This window comes from Glossina fuscipes, unplaced genomic scaffold (genome assembly GCF_014805625.2).
Source record: "Glossina fuscipes isolate IAEA_lab_2018 unplaced genomic scaffold, Yale_Gfus_2 27, whole genome shotgun sequence".
Taxonomy (NCBI): Eukaryota; Metazoa; Arthropoda; class Insecta; order Diptera; family Glossinidae; genus Glossina; species Glossina fuscipes.
In genome coordinates this window covers 8638335-8662259 of record NW_023998422.1, presented here as the reverse complement: position 1 = coordinate 8662259, position 23925 = coordinate 8638335, and the positions used below count along the sequence as shown (strand labels likewise).

Genomic DNA, 23925 nt, shown 5'->3' with positions numbered 1-23925 from the left:
TAATATTGAAATTTCTTCTTTTTTTTTTTTTGTTTATATTTGATTTCTCTCTCTATCTCTTGTTTATTTATTTACTTTTTCTTTTAATTGTTTGCTTTAATTATTTGTTCATATTGAGTAATGTTTAATTATTGTAGTTTGTTTTGAATAGTATGTGTATGTGTGTGTTTATGTGTATTTGTGTTTATGTGGGATATTTTTCAATTCTCATTTCTAAAATGATGCATTGTATAAATTGCAGTGGGATTTGCCTAAAATTATTCTCATAACTTATGATTTGAAGTCAGCCACGTCAGGCCTTCATAGAGGCCATCACCGGTGGTGGCACATGACGGTTGCACATACCAATTACGATCGCGTATCCGTGTTAAACCTAATTTCTCTTGAATCTCATGGGGCTTCATAGCTGCAAAAAAAAAAAAAAATGATAATGATGAAATGTGTGAATAAGATTTGAAACAATAGCAAAGAGACGAAGATTTAAAGCAAGCAATTCTTTTCTTTTCTAGTTGCCCACTACTTTTTATACCCGGCACGAATTATGGCACAAGGCATACAAGCTTGTGAGGATGTATGCAACACCCGGAAAAACTTGAACGATACCGATCTAAGCTTGTCTGTCCGTCCTTGTGCAATCTGCAGGTCACAATTTTGGAGGTATGTTGATGAAATTTAGTACACTGGCGTGCTGTGGCAAAAAGACAAACGCGATTTAAAATTGCTCCGATCGCATTACTTTTTCGATCACTTCCCATACAACACCACATTTTGAAAAGTCACTATATGAATAACTGTTTTGTGATGTAGGGTATTTAATGGTGGACTGTGGCCCACTAAATAATTTTTATTTGTTTTCTTTTTAAACTAAAAAATGTATAGATTTCAATTTATTTCGATGTCAAGTTCGAGTTCATGAAAGCAAACTACATGAGAGCGCTGCAAAGTAAAATATCGTAAAAGAGTAAGCGGCTTATCCCTTAGTGCAGTACGTAAACATATCAATCTATGATTGTTGTCATAATTGATTTCGAGTATGTTGTAACATATAATGCAAGGACGAACTTTATATTTTACCGAACGATGATCCCAGATTATATTATATTATACCGGATGCTAAAGTCGAATTACCTAAGGATTAGTAGGACTGTCTTGGCAGCTTCACGGATGCTAGGAAACCAAAAACAGGCGAGCAAGTGTGGGGAGAATCCCATTCATAACCACTCACTATAAACTGAACTTAGTTAAAGGAAAATCGAGTGCATTTAGGTTAAGCTAGAATGAGTCCTTTACTAACCCCTTTCTTTGAAGTATTTTAGGTACTACGTAGTTTTGTACTACGTAGTTTGTTAGATTATTATCGCTTATTCAATCTTGCAGTGGTTCTTCTCTCTCTATCTCCCTCTAAGTTCTAAAAAGCCAGCACAAAAAACTCTTTATTGAATTTAAAACACTTTGGTAACCGCCTGCCTTTAAATTTTAAAACTATTTGGCTAACAATATGCGGATGCGTTCTGTAACTCTAATGTCAAAAATTTCTTAATCGATTTCAATCATTTCTCTTCTATCAAAACTACATATAAGAACCACCATGGTGTCTAAGCAATGGTCTAAACCGTTTTCCCTGTTGGGCTGATCAAGAGTGCACTCTCCGATGCCTCTGATGCATAATCTTGTTTTATCCATGCACCCAGAAAAATTGATTAGAAGGCCAATGGAAAAGTAGATATATCTAAATTTGTTTCCGTTGTTAAGCTAATCAAGACCACAACTTGGGAAAGAATTCTGAGTTCATACTCAAAATTTTGAGATGTAGATGAATAGGCAGGAATAGCTAATCATTTTCATTATAGTTTGACCAAGATGCCATTCTTTGCAATATCCAGTTGCGTATTTTCACGCATAGGGAAGCTGAATAAGTTTTACTGTCAATTGCTTACCATCTGCTAAGTCTTGCTTATTTGCAAAAATTAAAATAATGGCATCTCGCATTTCTCTGTCGTTAATTATTCGATGCAACTCTGTTCGAGCCTCGTCTATGCGATCACGATCCGCACAATCAACCACAAAAATAAGGCCTTGAGTACCTAAAACATAAGTAAAAAATATGTTTAATTTTAATTTAATTTTTCATTTATAAAAGATATATATATTTTTTTGTACTTCACTTTACCTGTGTAATAATGCCGCCACAATGGCCTAATCTTATCCTGACCACCCACATCCCACACATTAAATTTGACATTTTTATACGTTACAGTTTCTACATTAAAACCTACTGTTGGTATTGTTGTTACCGATTGACCTAATTTTAATTTATACAAAATCGCTTTTAATATGAGAGAAAAAGAGAAAAAGTGAAAAAAAAGAGTAACAATAACAAAAGAACGTTAAGAAAAAAATTCAATGAAATAATTTATTGAAAAAACATACTTGTTTTGCCAGCAGCGTCCAAGCCGAGCATTAATATACGCATTTCTTTGTTACCAAAAATTTTTGATAATAATTTCCCCATAATGACGACGATGCATTAATGGTTCTTTTTGAATAGAAGGTAATCTGAAAATAAAAATTTAAAAAAAATAAAAACTTAAAACTTATTACAGGTATAAATCGAAAATCAATTGTTTGAAATTGTTTTAGATTAAAAATTACGAATTCCTTTTCAGAGAATAATTAATTAAAAATCCTAATAACTAAAGGAAACTACAAATTTGGAATCAATTATAAAACTGGTTTTGCTACTAAATCACAAAAAAATGTTAATTTCCAAAAACACAATAGAATACAGTATGGAAAATCTATATTGGGTCGACTTTTGAATGCATCTCACCGAAGCTAAAGCATTTAAATCTTTCACTTTTCAACTTTGGGCTATATAATTCCTTTGCCAGCTGACAGCCACATGCATCCTCTAAAACTATTTATAGTAGATTTTTATTGCATTGTTAACGATCAGGCGCACCGCTGACTGGCAGTTAGTGATTCAGATTCCTACGTTAATCAAAGAAATACATATGATCTTGGTCTTGATCTTGATATGCAAGAAACGGCCACTATGCAACCTGGACCACAACAGCTATGTTCTAGAAATTATTTATCAATGCCTTCCAAAAGTAACTTTAATCGATCAATAATATGATCAAATTTTTGATCAATTTTGATGTTGTCTACAACACGATTACTAGTAGAACTGCTACATCTCCTAGCCTTTACGAATAACCACAAACACACACCACGGGCTTACATATTTTTCCGATTAGGCCCGGATTCCGAGTCTGCATAGGCAGGTTCGTCGGTTCATCCGCCTGTGTGTCCGATACCTCTCTTTCACAATGGCTTACGATAGGTAAAATTGATATAGATAGAACTTGGCGTACGTAGGCTTAACCTGCAGCCATAACTCAATTAACCTTGGTATCCATGATAGACAAAATATTAAACTAAACGAAAGCGAAAATTGAATGCAAACATAGTGCAATTAATTTTAAATGCCATCCAAATTATCAGTGAGATAGTAGTTCGTTCGATTAACCGACACCTTCACCTTTGGCAAAATTTTGCCGATTTGTTCAGCATTTACTTACATTTACATGGCTTAAGTTGTGCAATCCAAATATTAAGGAAAAATAAATAAAAACTTAGTAACACACTAGCGGAACACAGCCCACCATAAAATACGCTACCAGTTCGCTTAATACACTTGCTCATACCACGAGTTCTCAAAATAAGGCATTATACGGGAAGTACTGGAAAAGGTGATCATATCCGAGCCATTTTCAACAGCGTTCGTCCTTGGGCCAAAAATAAACTCAAAAGTGGCTACCTCTAGATTCAACAGAAAAAACGGGGACGAGCAGAAAATGATCCTGCGTCGATCAATATAATAAAAGATGGGCTAGCCTAAAATTCTTTTAAGTGTTGCATACATCCGCACGCAACTTAATATACTTTTGGGTAAAAGCATTCAAGGCCACCTAACCGATATGCTTATAAATTAAAATTAACCAATTATTTTGCGACCTTTATGTTTTCGATACTATAAGCCCGTCTAGCAAAGCAAATCTAGTAAATCTTTAAATTTAAAAAATAAACAACTTTTACTTCGGAAATTATCTTAATCGGTTCGAGGACAAAATGTAACATTCCGCATATTAAGTGCAATTTCTTTTCTAATTTTTTGTCTATGGGGCTTCCAGTAGTAAGTGATGATTCCTAAGCCAGATTAGTCAATTAATTAACAGGATTTAGCTACTGGTCTTATAGTGTCTCTGACGCCCAGCACAACACAACTATTCAGTGGTTGGGACAGAAAACAAAGCGTATATATATAAATATATAAGTCAGCATGCCTACCTTGAATATCAATTGCCTATTATAATATTAATATATATGTATATAGAAAATTATAATATTTTCTTAAATAGGAGCAATGACATAATTTTTTGCTGCCATTTCAATTAACCTAAGTTCTTATCGAATATCTTTTATAGGTTGTTCGATACAGATTTTGGTAATTTTCGGAAAACTACCACCAATTTTAGTCCACATTGGGAGCAATGAACTTAGGTCTTTTATGTTAAATTTCACCTTTCCAATCGTGATATTTTCAAAACCTCACCGGACATACGGACGAGGCTCATTGGCTACAAAATTGTAGCATAAATCATAAATATTTATATACTTTCCCGGCTTTTCCACTCGCATTTCAAAAAAATAATCACAACTGCAACTTTTATAATGAACCTCGTAATAATGCAAATAATTTCTGCGTACAACTAAACGTCCGTATATGTAAATAATTAATCTCATATAGTTCTATTATGTGTTAAGCAATTAAATCATTTTATACAGAATCAATTGCAATCTTTCGCTATATACGTTATATTTCTACGTGTATTGAAGTCCTATAAAGAATATCTCAATAAAGCACATCTCTGTAGGTCATTTATTAGTAAACGGCATTCAATTTTGATTACGTAGAGAAGTCAAAGATAGCATCATTTGTTTGGGACGTAAGTGCAGTAGATTAAACTCCAGATTTTTTTAAATAAATAAAAGAATTCTTTCGTAGCATCAAACAACGTGCGAGTCAACACACATGGGTTATTTATGTACAAAACACATACACGCACAAACACTTAATAATAATTTAGGGCGTGATCATAACATCACATCATTGTAACAAATTCGCACAAAAACACAGTTCAATGACAATCAGACGTGATGACAAAAGTAAGAACAGCAACAACAAATTGAACATAAAAAGTTCATCGCACATTATTGTACAATGGCTATTATTATTGATAACTGAAAACCTTTTCCGGTATAGTTTAAGCAGAATGATTTATCTTGTTTTTTTTTTTTCTTTTTTTTTACTAACTCACAAGGCAACTCTGGCCATATCAGTCCATAAGTAAATTTTCTATTAGATTTTATCCGCTTTGTTAACCACTTTGCAGTCTCACAATCGCGTAACTACACTAAACTTTATTTAACTTTATCGCGCTCTTACGTTCCATTCTTCTTTTATTTATTTATTTTTTTTTTTATCAATGCAAACCTTGGCAAACACTTAGAATTACACGTCACAAATACTGCCGCCCGTCGTCGCCGCAATATGAAAAATTACACAGAAAAATATTCCTTCGTTCCTCTCACAGCCGCTACACAACTTTTTCTTGATAAATCACTGCCCTCAGGGCGCATAAGGTTTTCCAAATTTCCAATTGCTTCAAACGGATGTTACACATTAGTAAAGCTGATTTTCCTTAAATCATATTTAGTAAACTTCATTTCTCTAAATTCTTCTTATTCAGTACACATAAGTAAAGCATCCAGTTCTGTCAAGTTTCCAATTTAATGTTATAAAACAAAAAAAAAACGAAAAATTACTCATTTCATTTCAGAATGAAGATGATTTTTATCGAGAGCACAAAATTATTGAGAAAAAAAAATTTACATATAACATAGGTGTTAAATATTGAACTTTTAAAACGTTGTTCTAAAAGTGCGTAACACAGAGCGATACAGAAGTAAATATATTGTCTGTTTGTTAGAAAAATAAAAAACATAACAAAGAAGAAAGTGAAAAACAAATCGCAACGAGAGTTTTACTTTCATGTCATGTGAAAAAGAGACAACATCTCGTATTTATTTACTTGCTATGCTATTCTGTATAGAAAAGCCGGTGATTGACTAAACGAATGAAAGTTATTTTTCAAAAACACTTATCTTTACGCAACTAAATTAAGAATTTTTAAATTATTTATAGAATTATGTTTTCCTTAATTAAGATAATATTCTAGGTAGTATTTTACTACAAAGCTGTACTTCCTTATCGCAAATTATACATTGCTCTGGAAAAACTTTTAAAGACAGATGTTAAGTTGTTGCAATTGAATGTATAGTAGCATTCACTGCTATTTACACTCTTATGGACGCTGTTTTTGGAATTTAAATGAAAGTTCATTTTTATTATAAATTTTTATCGCCAAATCAAAATTGCAACATATCCTTGATACAATAAAAAACTCGTGCACAATCCAAAAGACATGTCAGACGCAGTAAGTATTTACTATAGTCGTAAATTTTGACAATGAAACGATTTGACGGGCATTCGCTTACAAGACTACTATTGATATTTCTGGATATGTGCCTATGTACAAGTTTGTATATATATATACGTACGTGCATCTGTATATATTTATGTATGTTATGTACATACATATACAAAAATAAGAACTACTGTAGCATATTCATAAATAAAGAGATATACTCTGTAAGTATACTTTTTGTGCCCTTTGCAAAATATTGTCAGTGGACCTATCATTACTTTTTTAGGGTTGTGAAAATTGGGAAGAAAGCCGAAAACTAATATATATGCTCTTTGCTAACATGAGAGAATTTAGTTTGAAATTGGGTATGGTCCACAAATTACGTATTGGTTAAAGACGTTGCGGATAGCCATACATAATATGTATGTATAACAATTTTAATAGATTAGTATAAAATCGTGCGTGTCAAAAATCAGTATCGAGAGAAATACAATTTTCTTACTGCTTTTACTTAGATAAGCGGGAAAATGCAACCATGGGCCATAATGAGAATTTATTAATTGCATAAATTCGCCTAATGTCCATTAAATTGGCGCGCTTTACGCGATAAAAGAGTACAAACACATTGAAATTGTTGTTATAAAACACATTTATTTTAACTAAATTAGAAAAATAAATAAACAAAGGTGTCAAAAGAAAAGAAAAATAGGAAAAAATTGTTCTAGATAGAATGGAGACCGAGATGAGCGAAGCATATTATGGAGTTTACTGCTCATCCAAAGAGATTCTCAAAAATAATCAGCGTCATTTATATTGCAGCGTATGTATTCAAGTTTTTTCACAAGTTTGTCAACATCCTAGCATCTAATTGCATTTATTTGCATTGATTATTTTATTAGATGCTGGATTTATTAACGAGCACCTGTAAAACAACAAGCCTAATGGGTGGTAAAATAGCCAATGATGAAATGTTCAATTTTTGGCTGAATGATATTTTACCTTTAATGTTTGATGCGGATCGTGCCATACAAAGTAAAGCAGTTGAAGCTTTTGAACAGGGCATGATTTCATTGGATATTGAAACCATGCATAAATGTAAACAATGGCCTGCGCTAAAAGCTGCTTTGACTGCAGAGGCCAGTAAAATACACAAATTATTAGAGAATCGTAATTCCTCTTGGTATCGAGTATGGGGTTTTTTTATACGTCTTTTAGATCGTGAACTAGCAAAAAAGGCCAGCACAATAAACACTTTCTTGGCTATAGTGGAAATGGGTTTTCGTAATGGTGACAACACCGTGAGAATAGAATCGTTTCATTGTTGGCGTTTGCTTATCCAAATATTTGCCAAATATATGGAAATAAGTTCTCCCAAACGATTAAAACTTATTTGTATACCATTGAAATCGTCGCAATCCAAATCAGCTTTGGGTGCTGAAGTGAAATTGCGCGTATGGTGGTATTTGCTGACTTGTTTGGATAGTGACTTAGTGAAACATTTCGAGATGTGTGTCGGACCATTTCTAATATTTTGTTTTGGTAACGGGTCGTCGTCAGAAACATCGGTGTGTACCGCACAACAATATGAAATAGTTAAAGAACTGGCTTTGCTTTGTTTAGCTAAATTGCTCAGCTGTGGTAAAAATGAGACATTAGAACGTTGTCTGCGTGAGAGAAAGTTGGAAAATCTTTCGGTACCATCTCCTTTACTGGACTCTGAAATTCTAGAAAAGTATTGGCAACCTCTAGTTAAGGCTTCTTTTCAAGCTTTGCGTTTAATAACGCTAGAGGATCAACAAAATCCAGATCAGGATTTAGGCAGGCAGTTACTTTATCAGCAACTTTTGCGGCAACTTATGTTAATGACCTTAAGTAAGGATATACCTCTGTTAACCGCTTATGTCGCAGACGCTTTGGTTCCTATGATAAAGGATTCTCCTCGCTTAGTAGGCTATGCTATGAATATATTAGCGTCCGAAGTTTTGCATATGCGGAAAACTGTCGAAAATTTGGATATATTCGGTAGTGTAATAAAAGGATTTACTCGTCTTTTTATAAAAGGGCAAGCCATTATACCCCCAGCCATATTAGAAAGATGTGTACAGAGGGTTTTTAGCTTGGAATTGCATGAAAGTGGCACACAAAAGTGGCGTTTTTTAAACACGTTGCTGGAACATATCTTCCACTGCCAGAATGAGGACGAGGATTACCAGGCCTTTGAAATGAAACTATTGATTTGGTTAAAGGTTTCCCACGATTTAATGCAATATTTGAAACAAAACCTTTTGGATGTAAGGATTAAAGAGAATGCCACTGCAGTGGAACGTTGGTTGTTATGGCCTTTGCAGTTAAGTGTCGGTTTTGCTGGTATTCGCTCTAATAATAGTTTTGATCAAGTATTCTGTACAGTGTGGTGTCAACTTTTGCGTGCCGGACAAAATTCTCCAGATCGTCCAAAATTTTTAAGTCAAGTGAAAAATAGTTTGAAAGAATTATTACTAACCCGCAATGAAACAATGTCGTTTTCTGAACTCTTCGATGCTTACGTGACGAATGTCTTGACGTTGGAAAACACACGCAACCGGCAAAAGAAATTCAAAGAGGTATTCGATTTAATGCAGGAACTTCTAAAGCAGCACCAAGAGCCATTTAAATTGCCAAAAGATATATTAAGAGCTGCTTTGGATACTTTTTCCAAGGCTTTAATGAAATTGAAAAATGAAGATATCTCTGAATTGTTTGACAACCTTCGAGAAATTGCAACATCCGTAAAGCGTTTTAATGATAAAGACATGGATACCTGTTTCCTGGAGGAATGGAAGAAGGCAGTTTTAGATAAGTTGCGCCAACATCCCGCTAAAGAGTTGCTTTCCCAAATGAAAGAGATTTTGAAAGGTAATGACATGTTGTTTGTTGTTATACCCTCTGTATGGAGCCTAAATCCAGATAAATTAACAGAACGCCAAAAGGAGCGAATGGCTGAAAAGCAAGATATACCTGCTTTATATAATGATATGAGTCAATCCCAAGATAGTTCGTTGAAACCGTGGACGCCAAAAAAAATTGTCATTGCTCAGAAAGATAAGTCTGAAATTGTTTTGGAAAGCCAGGAGCCTAACAAAGATGAAGAAGAGGAGAGAGACAAAGACAAAGGTAATGGGGTTAAAAGCTCACCTAAATCTAAACAATCAGAAGAAGGTGAGAAGTATAACACGCGCAATAACAGTAAAAAACAGGAGGCATTAAAAAAGATAGAAGAAGAAACGAAAGAGGAGAAGGACAAAGTGACAAGAGTAGCTGGCGATAACCAAACGAAGAAGGTATATTTTTATAGAAACTAATGAAATAAGCTAATGAAAATGAAGTTAGCTAATTATGCTAAATTTTGTAGCCGCAATCACGCAAACTTTGTTTACGCGCCAAAAACGATGTTAAAAATCCTGAGGAAAAATCAAAATCTCCGCTTATCCCGGAGGAAAAAATTCATCATAACCAACAAGAGGAGACGGGTAAGAAAAGAAATATTCAACATATCTATATCATATTTTCACATATTTTTGTTGGCAACGTGTCGTAATAAAGCTGCGGAGGCGTTAGTTAGTGCGGCTCTTCCGCAAAGTGAAGATTTGTTCAAAGAGTCCGAAATAATACTAGAAGAGCATAAACTTAAAAAAAATAAAGTACAAGAGCCAGAAACCGAAGTGAATACTGCAGATCTTATGGCGAATTTAGTAAACGAAAGCCCTGCAGAACGAGTGAAGGACAGAGAAATTGTAGACTTAACAAACACGGAAGAAGAAATTTTATCACCAAGCGATAAAAATTCATCTAACGCTCTTCATATCAATGAAAATAGAGAGAATGATTCAATTGAGAACCTTGAAAACACTGCCATACTCCATTGTAAGGAAGGTCAATCGTTGAATGAGATAACACCGGTGAAAGAGATTTCGCCGAAAAAGATAATACCTACTACTAAATTTACATTATTGGTAGGTTGTGATTTTAATAGCCATGAGTAGATATCATAATTACTTTTGCTATAGTCTTCTCCTCCTGGACGTAAGATAATTAACAACAGCACCAGTCCTACGTTAAAACCGAAACCTTGTTCACATTTAACGGGCCGTGGAGCTCAACTGATTAACATGATACGACAGAAAAAACTGGAGGCTAATAGCAACCAATCGACAAGTGTAGCTTCTACGCCGCATCAACAACGTAGTGCTCACGGTGAACTGATGGAATTGACTGGTACAGAACACACTTCTACACCATTACAAACCAAAGAGCTTTTGGTTTTTTCTAAACGTCTACCATCGCCGACAGCCAGTCCTTCTGTTAGTATACTAAAACGTAAATTGCATCAGGATACCCTAGATGATATGACACCGTACGACTCACCCGCTACGAAGCGAAAAAGAGTGAGTTTTCACGATCCCCCGGTTTCCGTGACAAAGGAATATATTAGAGATGTAGAAGAAAGTAAAACTAAACCCAAACGGTTAGCAGAAAATAAAAATATTTGATGAAGTTCTTCTAAATATATATTTTCCTTTTCTAGTTGTCTCATTATGGATAAAATAAACACTTCGCCCTCGCCGTTAGAGATTAAATATGTCTTAAGAAGACGTAGCAAATTGGATAGCTTAATCGAAATTGAAAAATATCCTCATAACGCGGAAGGTAATAATGAGAAGAGCCCTGCTGATGGAAAAACATCAACAGATATGGATATGGTAGATGAGAATGCTTTAGATTCGCTTAGATGGGATGACAGTCGTAATACATCTGCCAATAGTGACGATAACCCAGCAGAAGCAGGCAGTAGTACTTCTGAACTGCCCTCGGACAATAGTGCCTTAGACATGCCTGATGAACATCAATGCACATCTCATAGCCTAGCAGCTGAGTTAAATCTTGAAAATGCTTTGAAAATAGTTACAGAACAGTGTTCATTGGATAACCTATTGATCAAATATTTTAATCTCGAAAAGTCACCACAACTTAAATTTACAAATACTGTAGCAAAATTTCTCTCAGACGCTATGATTACACATGCAAAAATCAAAAGCAATGTCTTGGAGACTTTTTCAGAAAATCATTCGAAAGATTTTCTAGATCATGCCGTACAAGAGAATCTCTCAACTGTGGTGTGCGATCGTCTTAATCTAAATTCGGTTATAGAATACGTTTGTGCCAAATCGCAAATCAATTCGAATTGTCGTAATAATCTTCTGGAGCAGTTACCTAATGTTTTGAAAAATTGTAAAAACGAAGAGGAACGTGTTGGTCACGTTAAAAACTTATTACGGCAATGTCAATTCTCCGACGAACATATACTTGACTTAATAAGCACATTAATGCGTTTTCGCAACAACAAAACCCCAACCGATACCATACAGATGACTACGGCGTCGTTAGTGTCGGAATCTGCCGCAGACTCTTCATCTAATTTGTAATTTTTATGCATATGGGTTTGCCCTTAGTTTCAACGGCTAACAATTGTTTTATAAATATATTATTTTAAATATAGAGTTAGTCGATAACAGTTTAAACGAGAAGAGAATGTACTTACGGTTGATTAAATTCAATTCATTAAGAATACTTTCTAAAGGAGTAACATGTAATACATTATTTTAAAAGAAATTGATCAGATCAGATAGGAGAAAGTTCAAAAGTAAGTAAATAGAAGCATGGAAAACGACATCGGTACAAAACTTTTTGAATGCAGCGAATATGATGAAGATTTTGAAACGTACGCACACACACATCAGACTAAGGTGGCTTTTACGTGGTATTGGCAATCGTAAGAAAGCAGTAACGAAGCTTAAGGTTATAATCGGATTTTAGAACTAAAACATGAACTACGCCCTACAATCATAACTGCCCGATATATTGGTATATTGGTCTTAGCGATTAGTGATCAAAGCGATAACTGCTCCATGTTTCAAGGAAACTTCCTGCAACTTTAAGAAAAAGTCGCAAACGTATAGTAAAAATTATGCTATCAATAATGAGACTTCAGAAAATCACGCTCCCTTCACGTAAATGGGCTGCACAAGGTAAGCGTGCAAAATTTGTATTGTTTTGGCAAAGTTTTATGTTGCAAGTGACCCAGGAAGCGTAATTAAATATATTTGCCATGTCTTACTCAGCTATGGAAGGAAGTCACATATTGTTTGTGTGTTTTGTTAATGCTTTTGGGATTCCGAATGTTTTAGTTTAGGGCAATTGCGAGCCTTTGGATTCAAACATTAACATCACGTCTCGAAATTAGTTCCATACGCTGATTCGAGAATCGGGGATGAAGTGATGCTATAGTTATTGTGAGGGTGATTGAGGACTAAGCAACTGAATTTTTTCACAAAGCAAATTTATTATTGGCACAAGTTGCTTTGTATATCGTGAGCTTGATAGGCGGCCAAAAGGCTGTATGGCGAGGGTACTTTGACTACTACTAACTTTTGACTACATTATGAGGAACAAAGGTCGCTCTCCCATAATCAATAATCAACACATCATCTCAGACTTTTTTTTTTTTCGTAGAACCTATGATTACTTTCTAAAGACACCTACGAACATATTACAGAGGTTAGAAACAAGCCGAAGTTGCTCATCAACAATTTCATCAAGAATATCAAATATCGAAAGCTAAGCCGAGTATGTTTCTTATTTTATTATTAATTTTTTATTTATTGTGAAAATGTATCCAAATGGGCTTAGAAATTAAGCCGTAGCTTCCCAGAAGGGGTCAGTGTGATGCTGGAGTTGTTTAGGACTTTTCCATGATATATATGACAATGGATGAAGTAGGCGATTCATCGCTACACTCTAGCGTCTGCCAGCCAAATGGACAGCAAGCAGCGAAACTCGTCCAAAAGGACCGAAAATCTGTTGCCACTAAAAGAGGTGTAACTTGGAAACCGGAAAAATGTTTTTTCATAAATATCATTACAAGATCGAAAGTTTTACAATATAAATTAGCAAAAAAAAAAAGTGGGAACATGTGTCAGCCAGATTGGATTAGATGATATTATGATGACTCACAACTATAATCAAAGTTGTGTTGTCGTCGTCAGTTCACAACACTTGTTATGATAGCCTCTTGAATTCTTGTGTCGTCAATTAATTGTGATTTTCATTGCTTACAACTTAACGTCAGATACTTTTCATGCTATTATAGTTCACAACAGTCTCAAAGAAACTCAGTGTACTGTTGTCGATTTACATAAGTCTTTACAACTGATTACAGAGACAATTGTCGCTAATAAAACTCTAATATAACAAATATGCGGAAAAATAAAATGGAAAAAAAGTACGTAAGAAAAAATGTATGTTTTCTAAAAATTATGCATAAAAATAATTTACTTCTAGTATTAAAATTACAAACAAAAAGCAATTCAAAGCTATGGTAGAATGGATGAAACAACATCCGGACATAGCTAAAGGCAAAGGACACTATGGGCCAAATAAGTGTCAATTGAAAGAGAAAATTGAAGAGTTGGCTTTCGAAATGAACGCTTATGGACCGCCTATACGCTTGCCTGAAGAATGGCTAAGGGTATGCATTTCAATTCCATCGCACTACGTATGCTGAAGATCAGACTTGATCGGTTTTAATATACTCACTTTTTTCTTCTTCCAATGAATTTCGATTTTACAAATTTTCATTAGGTATGGACCCATTTTAAAGCAAACCTTAAACGCAAAATAGCAAATAATAAAAAAAGTCTCCACTTAAGCCCTATGGAAGAAGCAGTAGCAAATTTGACAAAATGCAATGTGTTGACGAAATCACTGCGAGCATCACTTGGCTCAAGTGGTAAAAAAGTGAAAGAAAATGATATAATATATGTGGAGGTAAGTAGCCAGACGAACTCAACAACGACAAAAAATGAGGAAACGCATCAATGCGTGTCAAGGGAAAATATTAATGAGGACTCGATAGAACATAACGAGCCGATTGGCTGCGAAAAGTTAATACTCGAGGTCTTAAAGGCACAAACCGAAAACCAAAAATTGATTATAGAGAAATTGGTTGAAATAGAGAAAAATACGAAAGAAATTCTAAATGTTGTGAAGAAGAGAGATTTGGAACAAGACGAAGAAACTACAAAGGAAATACTGAATGTAACAAAGCAAAAGATGTTATTATGCGAAGAAAACACGAAAGAAATTTTAAAACTAAAGAAGACGAAGCTGGAAATGTACGAAGAAAATATGAAAGAAATTATTGGAATTAAAAGGAAAAAATTGGAAATTTTAGAGGAGAAGAGAAAAAAGAATTGATTATAATTGTCAGTATATATTTTGGTTTTTTTTGAGTAAAGCGATATTTTGCTTTTATTTTTTGTTAATACATTTTCTTTTTTTTTTTTGTTTCTGTTCATCAATGAATTGATAGTGAAGTAATATACCAAAAATTGCTAATATAAGGACACAAAAATATTAGATAAATTATTTCTCCTTTTTCTTTTTTTTTTTTTTTTTTTGGACCAGTTAATTTAAAATTAGATCCATAATCCAGTAGCGCAGTTGAAAGCCATTGATGATAATTTTGAGCATTGGTAGAGACTGATGCGACAGAGTGCTCAATATGAGAAGCTCTGTTCCGCTGTCAACCCATAATTCACCGTACGTGGTACTGTACAGTTAAAAACTCTAAGAAATTTATTACATCTGAGTTCATTGTAAATAGAACATAATATGCCATCGAAAACTTTCAAATGGAAATTTTTAAATAAATAAGAAATAAAAAGCAAAATATATTTTTATAATTTAAAGCTTATTTTTTTGAGTATTAGTTCAAGAAAATTACAATTTTTTTTGCTGTTGTGGTGTGACAACATCAACCAACTTTACCATTAAACACAATGAAAAAAAAATTGAAAAAGAATTTCACAGCCAATAAACATTAAAACATTTTTTATGAACTTCTCAAGACTTCAATAAAAAATTGATTGCATTGCGGATCGCTTGTAAGCATAATTTCAGTAGGGATGTGATCTAGCAAGAATTCAGTTCTAACAAAAGTCAGACGAACGTCGCGCATTAGCTTTGCCAGATAACTTTATCGTTTCTTCGAATCGTATTTTATCCAATTCAGTACTTCTTTGTATGCATTGTCTTCCCTGAAAGATTTACTGAAAGATCGTCGTCTTTTATTAAATCATGAATCTGAAAAGAATATTTTAAAAAATTACGAATCAACTCAATATGAAATGTGTTGTGGTATGCAAATGAATAAACGGTACACGGAACTTCTCGTCGTTAAATTGTATTTAAGAAAATACATTCTCTTGACAAAATTTCTTAACATTAATGTACGCTGAAAAGAATTTGGGTGCGTGAAAAGCAAGTATGACTTTGTTCCAAAGATGTTCCTTAACGTCCTCTTATTACAAAGGCAAACAACACTAATATAACTTTCGTTCCTGTCTTTACTGCGCCCAATTCATGGCATACGAATTGCTTAATGCTTCAGTTATTTACTTACCACTTCAAAGGGCAATTCTAGCCATTCCTTCTTATGGATTAATATAACAATGCGACTATATTTGACATTAAATACTGAAAACGAAGTACCGTTGCACATTAAGATTTTTATATAATATGAAAACTGAAAATATGATTCCTCTGCGACAATCTTTTAATTCCTAGTACTAATGCATGTTTAAATTATCGTACTGCCATTTTTGGGGTCGATTGAATTTAGTTTTAATGTAATGATTTCGGTAATCTTTTCTTATTAATTTTGGATAGAATGAATTTAAAAAAAAATTCCCATTTAAAATGTAAAACAAATAATAATTTGTTTAGAAGTAAAAACAGTAATAAAAAAGATTTGAAGGAAAAAGATTTTATTCGTAGCAAAGCCAAAAGCACCTTCCATAAGAAATGTACAAGAAAATAAATTTTACTCTCAGAACTAAGAAAACAAGCAATACTTGAACAATTATTCAACAAATGTAAACAAATTCAGAAGCTTATTCTCACATTTTTCGAATTATTGAGAATATAATATACTTATTCTCGTATCTGGCCAATTTTTATACGCTTATTCTCGTACATGGCCAATTTTTATACAAATACAAGATACCATTTGATACAAATGTTATATTGCGAGCGTTTTGTAATGTTGCAAATCCTCTTTTTTTCGCTTCTCTCCCTTCTCTTCAGTTTTCCACTCTCTTCATTCCCATAACCGGTTATATATCTCTCTTGCTTATTAATAATTCATTCTCTTTGATGAAGGCGAACAAATGCTCGTAAATGTTATGAAGATTTTGCAAAATGCAAATAACTCTCCTGTAAAATCTTGCCAGAACTTTAGTTACAATAATAGGAAGAAACCAAGAAAAAACCGGATAACATGAACGGCCAAAGATAATTTCATGTTAACTGCTCTGGATCTATGTTAATGAACATTTCACAAAATTACTCAAATGCATTGTTCTCTCTCTCTACTACAGTAATTGGATAAAATTATTATGTTAATAAAATTAACAATTAACGTTTTATTAGAAGTAAGATAAATACTTGTTGGTATTCTTTCGAATCTTATTAACAACTTGTTGCTGCTGTTAATTTAGACAGAAATTAAATGACTCTGCTTGCAAAGACTGCAATAAATATTTTCGCTGACAGTTGCAACAGTCACTCACAATGTTCAGCACATAAGTAAAGAAAAAAATAACTATTTTTGTGTAACGAATTACGGGTTTTGAACGGTTTTTTTTTTTTTTTGCTTAATTTTTGAATCTATGTTAGTTAATACTTGTAAATAATAATACAAATTTTGCCAAAGAAAGAGAGGGAAAACAAAATTACGGTAAGATAGCGAAGTGATCGATTGAGAAAGAAAAAAAAAGAAAGATTTCCTCTTTTTTTTATAAAATCTGTTGTGCAATCACTACGATAAAATGAAAAATTTTTAATTAAATATTTAAATAAAAATGAGTAAAAGGATGCTATTACAAGAGAATCGAATACAAACCGAATAGTAATTAATATTGTAAATATGTAAAAGTTTTCGAAAACTACATGTGTTAGAAAAACCAAAATTTTGTGGAATTTTTACATATATATATAGCGGATACATGTATGTTTATTGGTAAATGTGTTTAAGTGTGTGCGAACACTTGACTTTTATAAATGACAAATTCTTAAGTGCATCTACTTTATGCCAGCTATTTTCAGTTCTTTTAGTATTTCTTCGTTCATTACACCACAACCTGTATGAATAATGGTACATTAAATCTGTCACTTTGATTGCAAATCGTCTGAGAAAAAGTAAAGTGTAGTTTTTTTGGATTAGTTTAAAAATATTAGTCATTTCATCTACGTATGTCCCTATACCCGTTTGCTCTTGATGGATTAACATTCGCTAAAATGAAGAATTATAGCTGTCATTAAGCATCTCACATCTTCCGCGTAGGTGAATTTGGACCATCTACAAACATTTTTATAAATCCCTTAAATAGAAGCGAACAAGCCATAGAAACGAAAAACGATTTTGAATTTTTAATTAAGTATTAAAAAATTGCTCTATATATCGGTCCAAGTTTCAATATTGAAATTTGGGAAGACCGTGGTCATGTCGCCCTTTTCGACGTGGTGAGTATACAAGCTTCGGTTTAGCCCAGATATGACCTTTTGTTTCTTCTTTTTTTCAACTTTTGAAAATTTGATGTGATTCCGATCAAAAATTAAAAAAAAAAAAAAATTGTTAATTGAGAAAATCTGTCAGCGGACATGAAGAATCCTGAAGAAATAAAAAATAAAGAAAAATAAATTGAAAATATGTCAACGTTAACCGAGCCACCAACTTACAAAGTGATTAATAGCTACTTATAGAGGTATATGCAGCCGTCTTATGTTTTTTTTTTAAAGTTGAGTGGACGCCAATTAAAAGCACGTGTGCTAGTTTTTGAACTTTCTATTCTAATTTTTTTATTTCGAAAGCGGACAGAGCGACGAACCTAAGAAATGAACTAACTTCTAACTAAAATCTCACCGCTATCAATTAGATGTCGCTATAGAATCGTGTTCATATATTTACATGAACTGTGTGAGAAAAATATATATGCAATGGCGTGGTTCCTTTATCGCACTCATAATAGAAGAAATTTACGTAATTAAATTAATTCAAAGGAATTATTTGCAAAAATAAGTTGCGATCGTGAAAACTTTATTAGACTTGTGAGTGTGAATCTTCAATTTATACTGACTAAAATGAATACTAAATAAATGGCGCGAATTATTGAAGGGAATTTCCCAACTTTAAAATTTCTACCTATTTTCAAACACAACGTAGGAAATTAAGCAAAGAATATTCGCCTGAGCGGCCGAAGGCGAGGAATCTCGACTAGCAATTGATGATCAAATCGAGTTTTGCGAAAGCGATGGACAAGTGTTGCGTGCTAATGCAGAATTGAAACAAAAAATTACGGAAAATGCCCGAAATGAAATAAGTATTGGAGTGAAATTGTTTATGAATAAAAATTCCAAAGAGTGTGTTAAGGATGCGGCAAATGCTCTGATGTCCATATTAAATGTCGATTATGTAGATAATGTGGTGTTGGCATATCATCCAAACCAATATCATACAAAAATTTCGCCTGGTACACCAGATGTCACAGCAGCGACTTTGCAACACCAAAGCGAACTTAAATGGAGCCAAAGCGCTTTGCGGTCAATTTCTAATTAGCTGCAGCGTATGTTGCAATGATAACGCAACAACGAATCCCTATTCCCTCGATTTCGCGCCGTTCCATGTCCTGCCGTTCTGTACATGAGCTACGATGATGACTATCGGAATCTGTCGATCTGTTAGTCTATCTACATACAACGGTGATGTCTCATGAGCTTTTCTCTTCTCGCCACTTTCGTCCATTTGCCTTACCGTGTTCTGCTGTCTGTCAAATCGTTCCGGTGTGCAACGATCACCGCTAGAATCATCCAATAATATAACATCGGATTCATTATCTTTAGAAATTCTATTTAAATTATGTTTACTATTTGCAGTGGTGGTATGTTCGTTACGCTTGCTGTATTTGTTGCTTACACTACTTTCAGTACATTTCACAGGTAGAGTATGTTCCATTTCACGCTGCGAACGACTGTCATCACCTTCAGTATCAGACATGTAAGCACCTAATCGAGCTTGAAGAAGAGCTTTCTGTTTCATTAATTCCTCCAAGTTGAGATCATCCTCTATAATAGCTAAATCGGGACTAGCTACATCAGCCGGCCTGAAAACATTCGGGTTTTAAATCATCAACTGTCATAAATATGTGGATGATCTTTCTATTTCCCATCCGACCGTAGCATATATGCGGCAACGGGCGTCAATTTAGAATTCTACGCTCATCAAGAATACAAACACTATAGAAAATATAATAAGACAAGATGCGAAAAGAAAGCAAATATGAAAATCAAATCTTGAGTGATATATTGAACGCAATGTAAACTACATTAATAATTCGCGCACTTACATATAAAGCTTTAAAAAATGCTTATCAGAATTTAATTCGAATTTAACTAAACTGGATTATGACCACAAGTTAACGAATACAAATCAAAAAGCTCTCTATTAATTCTCTGGTCGTACAACGAATTCTCTGTTGTGTTGAAATATTTTTTCTTTTGTTTATAACAGACTTTTTACACAATTTTTAATGAAATTTTCAAAGTTGCTTTTTTTTTCTTATAAAATGCCAAAAAATTTTTATTTCGTAATTTTCTTTCCTAAAAATGCTTCCGTGTATTTTTATGGCACTGTCTGATACTTTTTTTTTCTCTTGCCTTTTCATGAAACTACAATGCTTTATAGAATGTAGTTTTTCACACCCTTTTTTCTAGAATCACATTTATCCACCAACAACTTAAATTCCTTTGTCTAGCCTAGCAGCTGTTAATTTTCTAAGCATAATTCAATATCAATGTCCATTAATTCCCATTGTTATTATCAGAAATTTTTTATTTAATAGCTTCGCTTTTAATGCGTATATTTTAAGAAAGCACTATTTCTTGCTAGCAACTCAATGGTCGTGGGTTCGAATCTCAAGTGCGGTAGAGTTTTCAATGCAAGCCGACAGCCTTAGATGCTAGTGTTTTAAGAGTTTAGTCTTGGAATTTATTTCTCTGGCGAAATTTAATAATAATAATAATAATAAACAAAGAATACTAAGTTTTGACTTTACTAATTTTTTACGGTTTGAAACTTTCAGGAAGGTATAAACAGATGAACTAAAGGTAAAATTAACGAACATAGTCCGTAATCTTTAAACATTTTTAAGCTATGAGTGCTTTGCTGCACTTTTTCCAAATTATTCCCTTAATTTTTAAATGTTATTTAACATTATATACACGTTAATGTTAACAACAAAAGGCATTATAATATTAACAGTCAATATGTATTTTTTAACATCAATTAGACCGGTTGCCTTGTGCAGTGAGCAGATGTAAAATAACACACTTGTTCGTCATGCGTCGACTGCTTCATGAATTTCCTGGATGTTATAAAAGTAATCGCGAACTGAATATAAAACGTTATTGATCGTTTTCATTTAATATGCGTAGGTGTAAAAAGATGAAAAACTTTACAACAAATGTTTTGTTGAAATTGATTTCTATTTTTATTGGGTATATTCCAATAAACGAAAAACGAAGGAACAACAGAATAATCGGAATTGAAAGATTAAATAAATGCAAGATTAACATAAGACAAATCAAATCAAAGAGAGGCCATAATTGTAGTGTTTATAAAATTGAGAGAAAAATGTAAAGAAAGTTTACATGACTTTGCTCCGTCTCTCTTATTCCTTTAATGTTGTGGCTCTCTTTATACCTGTTTGTTCTTGTTTTCAATGTAAATTCCTAGAGACTTTCAATTACTTATTTTTATAATTCTCTATCTATGTCTTTCTCTCGCTCCCCCTTCTCGCTGAAATGAATGCATGCATAAAAAATGAGGTGCGACGATATGCAATGATATTTGTGTGAAATTTCTAAACAAAACAATGGTTATTATTGTCCGGTTGTTTAGAGTAAATAATTTTTCATGAATTATTTTCAATTACGAGAAGATTGCTTGTGAAAAAACGAAGAGCTGGAATAAGATATTTTAATTTACTATTTGCAATGTGAGTTTAATAAACTACCGTAGATTTGTTTACTCAACACCTTCATGCATATAACAACGCAAAAATTTAATGCTGAACTGGGTGAGAGAATAAGAATTAATTTTGAACAAATTGTTGAATGCGTTTATGTGTTATACACAAGTTAAAAAAAGCAAACTTAGCTTGTATACGGGCTTTTCTTATTAGGTGACGAAGGAAAAGAAGATATTACGATTTATATTTTAGAAGCATGACACAATCATTTCATGATTAACTGCATATATAAAAATACAATTATTGAGTTTATATGGGTTGTGCAAACAGAGATATTCGCTAAAACGGTTAATAATATGCCGATTGATAAGTTCGCGGAGTGATAGTAAACTTTAACAAGCATAGTCAATATTGCTGTGAAGTTTCAAATTTTTTTTCTATGCATCAAATCTAGTGGCTGTGGCTTGATTGCGAAATAAAACAACGGATATTTGCTGAGCTTCAAACAAAGCGGTAAAAAACAGTGAGAAATCCAAATCCGTCACAACATTAAACGGCATTATTTGCCTGCTAACCAAAAGACATATTGTGAATTTATTTTTGATTTTTAATCCATTCGAGACCGATTGCACATCGTGCATATATAAGTTAAGTTACATATATGCTGAAATATGCTGAAATATTCGGCTCGAAATAGCCCATTTTCACAATTGATTTCAATTTATCCATCATGAAATACTCTACACCAGCTTACAGTTCAGATAAATTATGTAACGGCTTTTTGAAGTAATGTGTTATATGAGAAGTGCTCGAAAACGCTTATTAAATTTCCTCAAAATGTCTGAAACATTGCGGACTGTATGTTGAACATAAGAAAACAAAGCAGGTAGACGGACAGACAAAATTTATATCCGTATAATAAAGGGCGATTCTTCTTCTGGATGTTGCGTACATCCGCACAAACATAATATACCCTTGTGTCATAAGTGGTGAAGGATACACAAATTGAACTTGAACATAACTTTACCTTTCTTACTCTTTAACTATACCTCGTTTCCTGTTTTTTTTTTTAGATCAAAACAGTATGGCGTCGCGTCTTTACAAAGTGGGCGTTACAGCGTTAAGTGCTACTATTGGGTCTGTGGTCGCTAGCTGGACATTTGATCGATGGAATTCATCACATACTGTATGTTCTTTCAAAATTTTCAATTTAAAACCATGTTCATGGCATGATTTCAGGTCAACAATGCTGTAGCCCGACCTCCAAAACGAAAACGTAAATTAATCTCACGTGACGAGCAAATTCAGAATTTACAGTCTGGTGAGGAATTCGATGTGCTAATCATAGGAGGAGGAGCTACGGGAGCCGGCTGTGCTCTAGATGCTGTTACGCGAGGCTTGAAAACAGCTTTAGTGGAAGGCGATGATTTCGCTAGTGGCACTTCTTCCAAATCAACTAAATTGATTCATGGAGGTGTACGTTATTTACAAAAAGCCATCTTAGGGGTGAGTTGCCGATTGATTGCTGTATCTGTCTATTTGCGCTTTTAGACATTTTTAAATCTCGCTTCTATATGGCTTTGTAGTTAGATTATGAACAATATCGTATGGTTAAGGAGGCTTTAGCAGAGAGAGCAAGTATGTTAGATTCTGCACCACATTTAGCACATCCCCTGCCAATTATGCTGCCAGTTTACAAGTAATTTTCCTTGAAGTTTTCATAGAATTTCTCGAAGAGATGAAAAAACAGTTTGGTTTGATTGTTTATAGATGGTGGCAGGTGCCTTACTATTGGGTGGGTATTAAGTGCTACGATTTGGTAGCCGGCGATCGTAATGTGAAAGGATCCTATTATCTATCGAAAAGAGATGCCTTGGAACTGTTCCCTATGCTGAAAAAGGAAAAATTAGTAGGGGCTATTGTATATTATGATGGTATAGTGTTCACTTTAATAATGAAAAGAAAACCTTTACAAATGTTTTCGTATAACGTAGGTCAACAAGATGATGCTCGTATGTGTTTAGCTGTTGCTTTGACAGCTGCGCGTCACGGTGCTACGGTTTGCAATCATGTTGAGGTTTTGGAATTATTGAAAAAAGATAATGGAAAAGGAGAACAAGTGTTATGTGGTGCTAAAGTGGTGGATCATATGACCGGCAAAAAATTTACCGTTAAGGCCAAATGCATTATTAACGCTACTGGCCCATTTACGGACTCTATACGAAAAATGGATGACCCAACGATTAAGA

General features: G+C 33.6%; 4 protein-coding genes across 6 annotated transcripts; 3 read left to right on the top strand and 1 right to left on the bottom strand.

Annotated features, from left to right (window-relative positions):
• Positions 1-86: 86 nt before the first annotated feature.
• On the bottom strand, positions 87-5868 carry LOC119635935 (ADP-ribosylation factor 6). Of its 2 annotated transcripts, none has more exons than XM_038030973.1 (5): positions 5561-5868; positions 2431-2556; positions 2171-2326; positions 1938-2084; positions 87-406 (listed from the first exon to the last, which is right to left on the bottom strand). In XM_038030973.1, exons 2-5 carry the CDS (start codon positions 2510-2512, stop codon positions 264-266), a joined length of 528 nt encoding a protein of 175 aa, XP_037886901.1. In that variant the 5' UTR covers positions 2513-2556; positions 5561-5868; the 3' UTR covers positions 87-263. The 2 variants fall into 2 exon arrangements, with proteins under 2 accessions (XP_037886901.1, XP_037886902.1); XM_038030974.1 differs by lacking the exon at positions 5561-5868 and adding an exon at positions 5385-5497.
• A 1378-nt stretch (positions 5869-7246) lies between these two features.
• Positions 7247-12075, top strand: LOC119635956 (telomere-associated protein RIF1). 2 transcript variants are annotated; one of them, XM_038031004.1, is made up of 7 exons: positions 7247-7374; positions 7454-9449; positions 9513-9874; positions 9946-10063; positions 10137-10546; positions 10601-11058; positions 11119-12075. In XM_038031004.1, the coding sequence occupies exons 1-7, from the start codon at positions 7285-7287 to the stop codon at positions 12014-12016; spliced, it is 4332 nt and encodes a 1443-aa protein (XP_037886932.1). In that variant the 5' UTR covers positions 7247-7284; the 3' UTR covers positions 12017-12075. The 2 variants fall into 2 exon arrangements, with proteins under 2 accessions (XP_037886932.1, XP_037886931.1); XM_038031003.1 differs by having other exon boundaries at positions 7454-9874.
• A 1037-nt stretch (positions 12076-13112) lies between these two features.
• LOC119635849 lies at positions 13113-19266 on the top strand. Its single transcript, XM_038030861.1, has 5 exons — positions 13113-13217; positions 13281-13872; positions 13932-14118; positions 14232-14764; positions 19032-19266. Exons 2-5 carry the CDS (start codon positions 13847-13849, stop codon positions 19264-19266), a joined length of 981 nt encoding a protein of 326 aa, XP_037886789.1. The 5' UTR covers positions 13113-13217; positions 13281-13846.
• A 2446-nt stretch (positions 19267-21712) lies between these two features.
• LOC119635847 (glycerol-3-phosphate dehydrogenase, mitochondrial-like) lies at positions 21713-23924 on the top strand (the record flags this gene model as incomplete). The annotated part of the gene is made up of 6 exons (XM_038030858.1): positions 21713-21784; positions 22750-22862; positions 22916-23182; positions 23263-23375; positions 23447-23610; positions 23671-23924. Coding segments are annotated over exons 1-6 (948 nt in total), but the record flags the coding sequence as incomplete, so codon positions are not given.
• Between the last annotated feature and the right edge of the window lies 1 nt (position 23925).

Coding starts and splice junctions, on each gene's coding strand:
- LOC119635935 (XM_038030973.1), bottom strand. CDS start 2,512: ATGGGGAAATTATTATCAAAAATTTTTGGTAACAAAGAAATGCGTATA. Junction 2,327..2,430: donor GGACGCTGCTGGCAAAACAA/GTATGTTTTTTC, acceptor TCATATTAAAAG/CGATTTTGTATAAATTAAAA. Junction 407..1,937: donor TAAGCAAGACTTAGCAGATG/GTAAGCAATTGA, acceptor TTTTTTTTGCAG/CTATGAAGCCCCATGAGATT.
- LOC119635956 (XM_038031003.1), top strand. CDS start 7,285: ATGGAGACCGAGATGAGCGAAGCATATTATGGAGTTTACTGCTCATCC. Junction 10,064..10,136: donor TAACCAACAAGAGGAGACGG/GTAAGAAAAGAA, acceptor GTCGTAATAAAG/CTGCGGAGGCGTTAGTTAGT. Junction 11,059..11,118: donor AGTAAAACTAAACCCAAACG/GTTAGCAGAAAA, acceptor TTCCTTTTCTAG/TTGTCTCATTATGGATAAAA.
- LOC119635849 (XM_038030861.1), top strand. CDS start 13,847: ATGCGGAAAAATAAAATGGAAAAAAA. Junction 13,873..13,931: donor AAAAATAAAATGGAAAAAAA/GTACGTAAGAAA, acceptor ATTTACTTCTAG/TATTAAAATTACAAACAAAA. Junction 14,119..14,231: donor TGCCTGAAGAATGGCTAAGG/GTATGCATTTCA, acceptor AATTTTCATTAG/GTATGGACCCATTTTAAAGC.